Source organism: Balaenoptera borealis (genome assembly GCF_965194805.1).
Source record: "Balaenoptera borealis genome assembly, chromosome: 1".
Lineage (NCBI taxonomy): Eukaryota > Metazoa > Chordata > Mammalia > Artiodactyla > Balaenopteridae > Balaenoptera > Balaenoptera borealis.
In genome coordinates, this window is record NC_138860.1 from 35,043,146 (window position 1) to 35,055,987 (window position 12,842).

Sequence of the window (12,842 nt, forward strand, 5' to 3'; positions counted from 1 at the left end):
AAGAGAGCGAGTTTCTTTTACAAAGATCAATCCAGATAACACCTACATTCCCCTAATAGCAGCTTGAGGATATACAGTAAATGTCTGCTGGGGATGCTGGCATAGAGATATTGTCTAAATCCTTCCCTCTGCAGGGTCAGGAAAGACTCTGAACATTTCCCACCCTGAGGTTAGGCCTAGTGCTTACAAGAGACCTTATGCAGGAAGATGGCCCACCTGACAGAGGGTGGGAAGTGGGCTTCAGACGAACCTAAAGCTAGAGGATGATGCTAGCACTTAGTGTCCCGTGTTTTCGGCCCTCCATGATCACTCTCCTCTCAGAGGAGCCCATACCACTGCCTCTGCCTGTCTGTCCTGAAGCAAGGGAGCTCGGACCGCCCACCAGTGAGAGGGCCTTAGGAAGGGGAGAGACGTTGGCCAGCAAGAACTGCTGCCCTCCCAACACCTCTCAAGAAAGATGGTGGAGATTCCTTCTCCCAGGGCGAGGATAGGCCACTATCACAGTACCTGAGTCTGGATACGGTTCAGGCCCCGGAACCAGAGGATCTGGCCTCGGCGCAGCTCCATCTCTGCATGGTCAATCTCGTCCAGCCCCTCAGCATCCTTGGTGATCTCCTCTTTGGTGGTGCCATGCCCAGCCTCCTTTAGGAACTTCAGGGATTGGGTAGGTATTGTGGAGATGACCTGAGAACAGGTTCAGCAAAAGGGTAGACACCAGAATCACGGCGAGAAGAGCTGTCACTCAACTTTATGGGTCAGGCCCTTGGGTAGGTCACTCTTTGCCCTATCAACCTTTCCACTGGGAAAGCAGTGGGAAAAGTGCCAACCCATTCAGGCAAGCGTTTGCCAAGTGCCTACCAGCTGTCAGGCCCTCAGGAAGATTTTCTGTATTTGTGGACGTACAAAGGAGAACTTATATTCTAGTATTTGACCAGCCATCTGACTTGTTATATACTTCATTCTCTTCCTCCTGTCTCAGTTCTTTCTTTGCATTTTGCCGTCTGTCTCTTAAAGGAAGTAGAACCATAATGCATGATACACAGTAGGAAGAGACAGAGACAAGGACCTGGGAGAAAACAAGTCTGGAGACAGGATGGTCAAAATGTATGTGTATGGGCAAGGGGAAAAGAACGGTGTTGGAGGGGAATGACCCTCTTCTTAGTCACCATATGCTAAGTAATTCCTCTTTTATAAAACTATAGTGAGAGGATACTAAAAGTTTTCTTGGGCTTGGGGTGAGGAACTGGGTGGGATAGCCCATAGAAGAAGGGACATATGAGTATTATCAGAAGACATGGAGCAGTAGGTTGGGACTTGCAATTCAAAATAAATCACTCTATAAGCTGTCAGTCAGTTCTCCTTTACAAATAAGACAAGGGCTCAGCTGGGAAAGGGGGACTGTGTGAGCAGTCCAACATGGAGTCGAGTGTTTGAAATAGAAAGAATGTCCACGTTCTGCTTTTAGATGTTAGAAGGAGCTGTTGTGATACAGAAGGAAGGCTGTTGTTACCTGGCATCAAGGCCACATGGCCACATGTGAGACTAGACCCAGGTGAGAGTTTCAAACAGTACGTGAAATAATCAAGCTCCACCCAAGTGTAGAAGTGCTTTAGGGACCCACTGGTAAATAAACTTCAGCAAACAGAGTAGGGTGGAAGGACCTGTTAGGAACGGGGATAGGGATTAATCAGGGAGGCATCTAGGAGCTATGAAAGAAACAACTAGCAGGTCTATGGGGGAAAGCCTGCAGCTCTAGGGAGGGATCTTTGGGGCCAGTTAGAGCAAAGCCTCCATTACCCAGGTGGCTGGGCACCAATCAGTAGAGACCTGGGGTCTGCAAGCAGAGGTAAAGGCCAGGTCAGAGCTGAGGATGAGAGGGACTCGCAAAGTGGTATGAGGGAAGGAATGAAACTCTTATCAAACCTGATTATATTATTATAATATTAATAGCTAACATTTATTGAGTACTTACAGGGTACTAGACATTGTTCTAAGTCATTTCTGTATTGAAACTGATTTGCTGATTAACAATGATTCACAATGATCCTGTTATCCGGAGTTGAGGAAACTGAGGCAGAGTTGCTAATAAACTTGCTCACTATGATGCAGCTTGTAAAAAGAAGAACCGGGATTCAAAGTCCGTGCTTTGAACCATACGCTATATTGCTTCTCTAGAGACCTTGTGAGTCCGGATTTATCTTAGATGACAGTCAGGCACCCATCCTGGATAAGGCGATGGTGAGAAACAGAAGAGGCAAGGGAGCCCTACATTATGACAGCACAGCAGCTCACGGCCAGACTGCGGCTTCATTGAAGACATACGCTTTGCAAACTCTTCTACTTCTAAGACCCTTAATTTTTTTTAGCAAAATTCCATTGAAAATTTCCACTTCCATCTCAGAGAAGCTAAGGGATTTGTCTGTCTCCAGGCATGATTAGAGAAGAGATCAGAAGCCTCTGAAGTGGTGGGCACTGATCATTCTGCTTTGGGATCCTACAAGATGGAAAGAACTTGCAAACCTGGTGGTAGAGAGAAGAGGGAAGAAGAATATGAAGGCGAGGAGCTGGGCGTCTCCACAGTTGCTCGTTCCATCTCATCTAGGGGAGGGGGGGTCTGCCGGCCATGTGACTGCACGGGGAGGGTGCGCCCATACTCACCTGGCCCCACAGCAATTCTCCAATACCGATGAAGAGACACCAGAACCACTGGGACAGGGTGAGGTTCGTACAGCTGAAGGGTTTCCCCCCAAATTCCACAATGATAATCTAGAACAGAGAGAGAGGCAGCCCATCATTGGGAGGTAACAGGTAGCCAGCCCTCCAGTCAAGGCCATCAAAGCCACGTCAGCCCCCTCCCCCAGGATCCCTGTGGTGTAAACCCTGATCTGCTTGTTGGGAAAGGAGAGAGAAGATATCCAGGTGGGGAGAAGGGAAGACAGACACAGTCTTTATAGAGCACTCTGATGGGGAGACAGATACAGCTACTATGAACATTATTAATGCAAAGTCTGGGGGATCAAGGGGAGCTGGAGGCTTCTTGTGACTAAAGCCAGTAGGTGACAAAGAGAAGGCACAGTGATAGAGAAGAGGAATTTAGGAGCGGGCAAATAAGAGTGAGGCAGGAGCTCTTTTGTTACAGGGCAGGCTCATAATCTCTTGTATTGGCAGATGTCTTAGTGTACCTCTGACTGGGGCAAGAAGGAAGGGGCTCAATCCTTTCACCACCAGGGCAGCCATGCCCTTGACCCCACTTCCCACAGAAGGAGCCTACGTCAGGCTTATCTGTCAACTACATATGGCAACATTCCATGTCTTCTCCTTTTCTCTGAATTGCGTACCATTATCTACCATGAGCCCTTTCAGAACAAAGGGGCAAGGAGGGACAGGGAGAGATCCCATATAGCACTTGCATGCACATTTCAAGTATGCTGGCAGGAGGCATGGAAAGGGGTTAGAAGACAGTGATCTTCCTCCTGGTCACTATGTGAAATTGCTGTGTTTTAGAAAGATAAGGAAAGGATTCCACAAATTTTATTTTATTCACTACCAACATGCTGCCTTGCACTGGAGCACTTGACACAGCAGGATCCAATTCTAGAGCAATGAACAAACAGAAGCATTTGGGAACCCCAAAGTGTTCAACCCACAGCCTGAGTCCCCATCACTCCCTCACTCCTTTCCCCGGGCGCTCAGGGAATCCTGGCCCCCAGCTTCTGGCCTTTATCCTCCCAGACCTCCTATCCCAACTCCAGCTAGAATCCCACCTGGCTGACGAATGTGCCCAAGACCACAGAGCAGAAGATGAGGTTGCGGAAGATGCCCGAAAAGACATTCCTCTCTCCATGGATCTTGCGGGAGTTGATTTCATTGAAGAGCTGCATCAGCACGAAGGTGTTGAAAATAATGGTGTAGTGCTGGCTGGGTGGTGAATGCAGAGGTGCTCTCCTCCCACTATCAATGTCAAAGAATTTCTCACCTAGTTGGGAGAAGGGATGCATCGGAGGATAAGTATGCTCTCAAGGAGGGTTCAGGTTGAGTCAGAACACTTGAGTATGACCTCACTGGTTGCTTATGACTGGTGTCCATTCTAACTGGTCAGTATCCGAACCACAACAGTCATCAAATATTTTCAGTGTTAGCCCTGGTCTCAACATTTCTTTTTTTTTTTTTAATAAATTTATTTTATTTATTTTTGGCTGTGTTGGGTCTTTGTTGTTGTGCGTGGGCCTTCTCTAGTTGTGTTGAGCTGGGGCTACGCTTCGTTGTGGTCCGTGGGCTTCTCATTGTGGTGGCTTCTCTTGCTGCGGAGCACACGCTCTAGGCACGCGGGCTTCAGTAGTTGTGGCGCATGGGCTTAGTTGCTCTGCGGCATGTGGGATCTTCCCAGACCAGGGCTCGAACCCGTGTCCCCTGCGTTGGCAGGCGGATTCTTAACCACTGTGCCACCAGGGAAGCCCCCCCCGCCCTTTTTTAAAAATTTTTTTGGCTGTGCCATGTGGCATGTGGGATCCTAGTTCCCCGACCAGGGATCGAACCTGTGCCCCCTGTATTAGAAGGTGGATTCTTACCCACTGGACCACCAGGGAAGTCCCTCAACATTTCTGACCCTCTCTCTCAGTTTGCTCCATCACTATTTGCCTTCTCGTAGTGCTGCATTGCGGTAGAACTATGTGCACGAGAGTCTGGAAGACATAGGTCTGAATCTTCGTGCCACTATTTACTCAATATGTGACTTAAGCTTCAGTTTTATGATCTAAAACAAAGGTAACATAAAGCCACCCTTTGGAGATTCTTAAAAGGAGTAATAAAATGGCACAATGCACCACATAGCGGGAACAGAGGATGCACTCAGTAAGCGAAGCTGCTATCATTCCCGTCTTGTGCTCAGCTTGCTCCCTGCTACTTTCTTTCCTTGGGCTGCTGTCTGCCCCCATCTCCCTCTAGCACTCCAAACGCCGCCGCCCCCCCCCCCCCCCTTGGCTCACCGGCAAAGACAAGGAAAAAGATGACAGTGAGCTGATAGACTGCGTGACCCAAGATGTTCTTCATCATAGTGCGTGAGATCAGAGGCTTATTTCGGCCATAGGGGCGACGCTTCAACAGAGAGTCTGTAGGAGGCTCTGTGGCCAGGGCCAATGAGGCAAAAGTGTCCATGATGAGATTAACCCACAACATCTGCACGGCTTTCAGTGGGGAATCCTGGTGGGAAGAAGAACCACTCCTTTTAGCTTTCCTTGGAGACCACCCCCCACCTCACTCATCAGCCTCATCTTTGCCCTTGAAATGGCCTACCTCCTGCTATCCACCATTTATTAGCTGAGTGACATTGAGAAACTTATTTAACCTCTTTGAGCCTTGGGTTCTTCACCTGTAAAATGGGGACAATACCTACTTTGCAAGGTTGTTTTTGAAGAACAGAGAAACTACATATAAGTGCTCATCACACTGGCTAACATGTAAGTGCTACATTAATGGTAGATAAATTATCATCATCCCACATGAGCAGATGGAGACCTAGTAGAGCTAATTCCTGCCCCAACACCCCTTCGGAAACTCTGGTCCTTACTCCTCAGTCGACATACTGTACCCCGCACCCCCTGTTCCTTAGCCCCAGCCTCATCCCTCCCATCTCAGCTCACCCCACATTCCCTTCACCTGGGTGATACAGGCTCCAGTGAAGGCCACAATCACAGCCACCACGTTGACAGTGAGCTGGAACTGCAGGAACTTGGAGATGCTATCGTAGACGTTTCGTCCCCACATCACTGCCTTCACGATGCTGGTGAAGTTGTCATCTGTTAGGATGATGTCAGAGGCCTCCTTTGCCACATCCGTGCCTGCAATACCCTGAGGTAAGAAGGGGAAGGAAAACAGTGAGGAACTGGACAAAATTCATGTACATTCTGAACTCATATCTTGACCTCCAAGCTTCAGAACTCAGCATAAACACTAGAGGGCACACTAGCCACACAAATCCTACAGACTAAACCACCATATTTTGAGCGGTCTTCTCTCCCAAAGAAAATAAAGGGAAAATGTGTCACTGTCACTCTGTGGGAAAGGGGACTGGGCCATGATGCCACCACCTTACTCCTGAACTCAGACTGGAAATTACAGTTATCTCTGATATTCCTTTCTCCCGTCCCTCCTACTTCCCCATCTTAGAAAATAATTAGAAGATAGGGAAAAAGTCCTATCTGTTCTACCTCTAAATTTTAAAATTTCTTTTGCCACTGCCAATACCTAATTTAAATCCTTATCTCACCCGCACCTTGAAGTTACTCTACATTTTTTCCCAGGAGGAGTAGTCTGGCAGTACAGTTCAGATGTCCTGTCCTTATTCAAAATCCTGTCACTGGGGAACCACTAAAGGTTTCTAAATAGACAGATCAGTGGTTGAAAGCAGTGTTTTAGAAACAATAAACTTTCTAGTCTGGTAGTCAAAGCCCTCAACAAGTGAACTCTGGTTCATTTTCCAACCTGCTATATCTTTCTGCTCAAAACCTACTGCTTTATTCACAATTCCCTGAATCTCTCATTCACTTCTAGAGTCCAGTCTTCTACTTACACCCTTTTCTCCAAGCCTGGAACATCCTCTTTCCCCATCTATTTAAATCCTATCTGTCCTTAAGGTTCCATTAAATTAATTAAGCCCTGCTTGCTTGGCAAAGCTGTCCCTAACATCCCCAGCCTATTCTTCTATTCCATGTTTTACCACCCCTATAACCTACAGAGGGGCTTTTTTGTGAATCTGACCTGCACTAGTAGATTATTTGTACTGTTTACCTGGTAGTATTATTTTCCTATCCAGATTGCAACAAATGAATATCTGTCAGATAGACTATACAATTCAATTTCCCCATCAAAAAGTTCTCTAACACAGCCACACAATGCTGTACCATGCACTGTAAAGAGAAAGGATGGAAAGAAAGAAAGAAAAAAAGAAAGAAAGAAAGAGTATCTTTATATATGTACTACTGCAGAATAATCTCTAAGTTAGGTTGTTAAATGAAAAGAAGCAAGGTGGAAAAAAGAGTATATGGTGTGTATATAGATAAATATAGATAAGTATCATTTATCTAAGAGAGTGGGATATAAATAAACTACACATTTGATTGTATTTTAAAGGAGCAAACAGAAAGATAAACCAAAAATCAAAGAAGTAAGTTATCTGTGGGATTAAGAAGGAGGCAACAGGGTAGAGGTGATAGGGATAGAAGCTAGACTTCTATGAATAGACCTTGTTGGTATATTTTACTTTACAATTATGTAACTACTTTATACAAGTATAAAACAAAATTAAGTTTAAAAGAAGCAATCTCAAAAATGGAAGAAAAAAAAAACCCATGATATAAATGAACTGGTATATAACCAGTTGGTAGCACAACCATACCAAGGGAAAAGTTCCAAATGACTTTTTGAAAAACACAGTAACTTGATGTTAGGATACAGTAGGATATACCTACAGGATAAAAAGAACTACAAGAAAAATCTTTAACTGTTTTTAGTAGAGTAATTGTATTATTATTGCTATTTTGAGACTATTACATATATTTTAGGATAAAGCAAATAATAATTATGTTAATGCCGTTAGGAATCAAACTTTTCAGCTTAAGAGATAAATATAAAATCAGGAAAGTAAAATAGGAAGTTAGAGTTCTAGAATTCTAAATTTGAATTGGAAATGCCAATATGAATTCATGAAGTATTTATCTTTAAAACAAAGAAACACAAAAACAAAAAGAGACATAAAAGACATATTTCCTAGCTTTGTCCACTGAAAAGTTCTAGAAACAATAATTTACTCAGAAGTAAGGAACATCCTGACATTCAGATTGTGTTCTCTAAATATCATTTCTCACTGAAATGAAGCAGAACTCCTTTGAGAAGTGGATGATTCTAGATCTAGGACAAGAAATATGCATGATGAATCTGGAACATCTTATCATACAAGAGACCAAGAAAGCTATTAAAGACAGACAGCTGAGGTTGTACCCAAAGTACTTAGCAGTGTTGAAGAGGCTAATGATGGGTCAGTATAAACATCAAAATAATAATAAGGGCAATGGATCAAAACATATCACATATACTTAAAACCATGAGCTCATAATGATACTTTAAAAAAATAGACAATTAACTTTTAGTAGAGTAGTTTAGTAAATTTAAAAAAGTGAACAATTCATTGGTCACCTTTGGAGGATCCTAAAAAGTCAACTCATTATTTTGAAAACTGGTAAATAAAGGGAAAAAAATCAAGCATTTAACCTGTCTTTCATGTTGGAACTGAACCACACGGTAACCAAATAGTCGACGAGGGCAAATTTCTTTTTACAGAAGTATTCAAGTTAATAAATAAAGAAAATCAGAAAATTGTCATTTTGCAGCCCCTAATGAAAGATGGGATGTAGAATCTGATTGCTCATAGAACTAAGTACTAGTTTATAGGAAATACAAGGGCTAAAAGAACAGGTTAAAGGACACTATAGGGATACAATCAACAAAATCCCTGCCATGGTATATTCTATGTAGAAAAACAACCTTATTCCTTCAAAACTAAGTAGCTAGAAAAAAAGATGGAAAGGGATTGTGCAGAAAAGAGTTAACATAGCAGGCCTGAGACTGCTTTCTTGAGAAGGTCCTGTTTGCAAGGTTGGCCCTCGGCTAGCACCTGGAAACTTGGCCCTCAGTCAACAATTAACTGAAAATTAATTAGTGATTCACTGTGCCTAGACTGTGCCCAAACATATGGTTTCCACTGAAAACCTGCTTCCTTCTGGAAGTCTGGAATCTTAGCACGTGCTAGGCAGAAGGTGCCTATACGACCAACCCCAATAAAAACCTATGACACCAAGTCTCTGGTGGGTTTCTCTGGGCAGAAACATCACATGTATTGCTGCATTTTCATTGCTGGGGGAAGAAGGTGCTCTCTGTGACCCCTCACGGGAAGAAGAGATCGTAAGGGACCTTGTGTGTGGATTCCAGACTCTACCTGTGACTTTCTGCCTTACTAGATTCTTACTGTACCAATGGACTAAATCTTAACCATGAGGACAACTATATGCTGAGTCCCCTGAGTCCTTCCAGTGAATGCACAAATGTAAATGGTGGTCTTGGGGACCCCTAACACATAGATCCTATAGGGTCAGTGGCTGCCGAACTTTAGGATGTGTCAGAATCACCCAGAGGGACTGTTAAAACATGGACTGCTGGGCCCCAACTCCAAGCTTTCTGATTCAGTAGATCTGGGGTGAGGCCTGAGAATCTGCATTTCTATAGGTTTCCAGGTAGAGTTGGCAGGAAGAGCACATTTCAGGAAATACTGTTATAGATTAATAGATTCAAGAGATATATCAACCAATTGCAATGTATGGATCTTGTTTGCATTCTGATTTAGACAAATAATCTATAAAAACAACATTTATGAAGCATTTGGGGAAATGTCAACACTGGCTAGGTATCTGATGATAGTAAGGAATCAATTTTGTTGTGAGACAATGGTACTATGATTCGTTTAGATATATTTTATTGATACATATTTATTTTTCAGAGACACATACTGGATGAAATGACATAATATCTTGGATATGCTTCAGAGTAATTCAGGTGGAGATGGGGAAATGTATATGTGTGGGCCAAGATTGGCCAAGTGTTGATATTTGACGCTGGGTGACAGATACATGAGGATTCAATAAACTATTCTATTTTTGTATATTCTTGAAATTTCCTAGAGTAAAAACTTTTTAAATTTATCTTTTGGTTAAAGAGAGCACCCTAAAGACAGATTTCTTCTTGAATCTTCTTACCCTGCTTAAAAATCACCAACAGTTCAATGTGTATGGGAAGCTTACAATCATAAGTTACTTGAGTGTGAGAATGTACTTTGCAATCTGGGGACTTCTAAATGTTCCTGAGCATTAGAATCAATAAGTGTGCCTGTTCAGAAAATCCAAACACTTCCGGGACCCAGCTCAGATGCTACTGAATCAAGATAGCCGACTGTGGAACCTTGGAATATATGATTTTAAATGAACTTTCCAAGTGACTCTGATGCTCCGGGCCTCACAAGTGAAAAGCAGAGTGACGAACAGTGCTAACTATAGAGTGCACATTTTCCATACAGAATGTGAATTTTCTAGTGTGCCTAGGCAGACAACATCATCATGTTCATGGGCAAGTTTCAGTTGGTCTTGCTTTGCTGGGTAATGATACCTCATGATTTCCCTGCCTTTATACTTGATGGGTCCCTCATTATACATATTATTATTGGCCAGGTAGGTAGGCGAGATGGAGTTAGAGAAAGAGCACAAAGGGGGATGTGAAGGTACAGGAAGCATCAGGTTACCAGGAGCCTGTCCTGGCTTCCCACTGGAGGAGGCAGCTTGCAGCAGAGAGAGACACTACGCTGAGCTGCTTACCATGGCAAAACCAACATCTGCTTTCTTCAGAGCCGGCCCATCATTTGTGCCATCCCCAGTGACAGCCACCACTTGCCGCTGTTCCCCAACAGTGCTGTCGATGATGCCTGGGAAAGACAGACACACTACAGTGAGTTCCACATGTGCCATCTGAGGCCATTTCCCCATGAAAGGCAGTTTTTTGGTCTTCCTCTCCGGTCCCTGCCACCACCTCCTTTTCTACGCTCTTTCCTTCTTTTTTTCCCTATGCTACAGGTTCTATAGTGTCACCCGATGGCAGTAAATTGTTTCACGGGTAGCACTCTAAGCTAAGAAAGTCTGACCTTGTAGAATATCCTGTCCAGTGCCCCAAGGCAGCTATTATGTGGTGGAAAAAGCACTGGATGATTTGAAGGCAGAGACCCAGGGATTGAATGGTAACACTTCGACTTACCAGTTGGGCAATTTGGATAGGTTACTTGTTGTCTCAGCCTCAAACTTCCTTATTTGCAAAATGGGACTGGCTTAACCTGTACTGCTTAATTCACAGTGCTATCAACAAACAAGATAGGATAATGTTTAAAAACAACTTTATTATATTATATACCTTATACTCACCAGGGCCTCAGATGTTTGCTAAACTGTCCCATGAGCGGGGAAGCTCTCCCAGGACCCCCCTACTCAGGACGAGAAAGTTGCTTTGGTTGATGGCTCTTATCTGTGCTCATCCCGGCCTGCCTTCCTCTATCCTAGGCACCTACTCAGGAACCAACCTCACCTTTCACCAGTGTGTGCTTGTCAGTGGGGGAAGATCGCGCCAGCACCCGGAGCTTAGGCCAGATCTTGTCCAGCTTTTCTTGCTCTACCTGCCAACACCAGACCACACCTGGGTCAGTCAAGCTCAGAACAGCCATCTGGGAAAATCTTACTTCTTTACCCATGCTGAGCTTCTGGGAGAGCTGGTACTCCATGGCCCCCGGGGGAGTGTTATCCTGGCCTCCAGTGGAGGTGAAGCAGCCAACTCAGGCTCCAGGGCGGATTCATGGATGGTGACCATTCAGGCCCTGCTTGTCTTCTTTTTCCTACCAATTCCCTACCTGGGAACCAATTCCGTATTTCTTAGACCCTTGACAGAGGTGGGCCAGGGTTAGCTGTTGGCTCAGGTGGCTAAAGTAGTGCTTCTGAGGTCTTAGGTTCAATTTCTACATTGACTAGGAAGCTTTGGCCTGCTCCACACCCAGACCATGTCCTCTCTTACCAACCTGTGCCACTGTCAGTCACAAGGCAGTGACATAGGAGGGGTGAGGTAGAAGGAAATCAGTACAAAATCATCCCACAATTGAAAAAAATGGAAAGACATGAAAAGTTAGTGACACTGTCTCAAAAGATAGCTTGTGAATGAAGATAGAAGAAAAAAATCCAATTTTACTGTCTGAACAGCTTTGGTAAAAGGGACCTCTCACTATGAATAGATTTTAGTTTAAAAACCACCCACTTTCTCCCACCTGTCCCAGATGCCTTACACATGAACCAGCCCTCCGCTAATGAAAGAGGCCCTGATTCCTCCCACCCAAGACCCACCTCGCCCTTCTCGTTTCGGATGAGTCGATTGAATTCTTTGCCTTCTAAGCACAGAAAGTCATCCCCAGGTGTCACAATGCCACATTTGGTGGCGATGGCCCGGGCTGTGTTGATGTTGTCACCTGTCACCATTCTGACAGTAATGCCAGCTCGTTTGCATTTGGCAATAGCTTCCGGTACCTGTGGAGAATGAGGCAAGAGGAATGGAGGAGGTGGGGGTGGTGAGGCCTGGTAAGCTGCTCCTGTTCAGTTGTCCCTTCATTGTGGACAGGGGAGAGGCACCCTGAAAGCAGAACCATGGGGCATGGGCTAAGTCTGGTCATTTTTATATTGCTTGGTGCCACCTCGCTTCTGTCCTATCCATGATACTCACATTTGAATTTGCCTTATTGTACCATGAGTTGAAGGGGAAATTTGCTTCAGGAGCCAGGTGTAAAAGCTTACTCTCCCACTTACAATCTAGATTTATTAGCAGGGCACGCCTGGCCTTTTGAGATTTTGCTACTGCCTTCCTTTCTAGCAGAAGTTTTAACCACCTTCCACCCCCCTGGCACATACGCCAACAATATCAATTCTTTTAAGTTTCCCAAATGCATGACACACTGTCATGCCTCTGGGTCTTGATGGTTGATAGTCCATTGGTCTGAACTCCTTAGAAGCAGAGACTCTTTCAATGCCCTAGAATTGAGAGTAACGCGCAGCTATTCTAGGGGTGCTCGACAAGAATGTGTTGCTTGAAAGAAGGTGGCTAGAGACAAAGTTGGTGTTCCAGTTAATTCCATCTCCTGACGATTCTTGAGTACCAAACAATAAGCCCAGTAAAACCTATGCTTCTTACCCGTCAGACAGCATGAACTGTAGGAATGC

General features: G+C 44.5%; 1 protein-coding gene across 5 annotated transcripts in view; it reads right to left on the minus strand.

The window, feature by feature from the left end:
• The window catches only part of ATP2B4 (ATPase plasma membrane Ca2+ transporting 4), a 90,207-nt gene that overhangs the window by 12,534 nt on the left and 64,831 nt on the right, over nucleotides 1-12,842 (minus strand). For all 5 annotated transcript variants that reach the window (XM_082396421.1, XM_082396419.1, XM_082396420.1 and 2 more), the window contains 8 exons: nucleotides 11,976-12,155; nucleotides 11,173-11,260; nucleotides 10,416-10,522; nucleotides 5,656-5,847; nucleotides 4,986-5,199; nucleotides 3,765-3,976; nucleotides 2,659-2,766; nucleotides 508-684 (listed from right to left, as the gene is read on the minus strand). In XM_082396421.1, coding sequence (XP_082252547.1) covers nucleotides 508-684; nucleotides 2,659-2,766; nucleotides 3,765-3,976; nucleotides 4,986-5,199; nucleotides 5,656-5,847; nucleotides 10,416-10,522; nucleotides 11,173-11,260; nucleotides 11,976-12,155 — 1,278 coding nt within the window. The remainder of the gene's footprint in view (nucleotides 1-507; nucleotides 685-2,658; nucleotides 2,767-3,764; nucleotides 3,977-4,985; nucleotides 5,200-5,655; nucleotides 5,848-10,415; nucleotides 10,523-11,172; nucleotides 11,261-11,975; nucleotides 12,156-12,842) is intronic.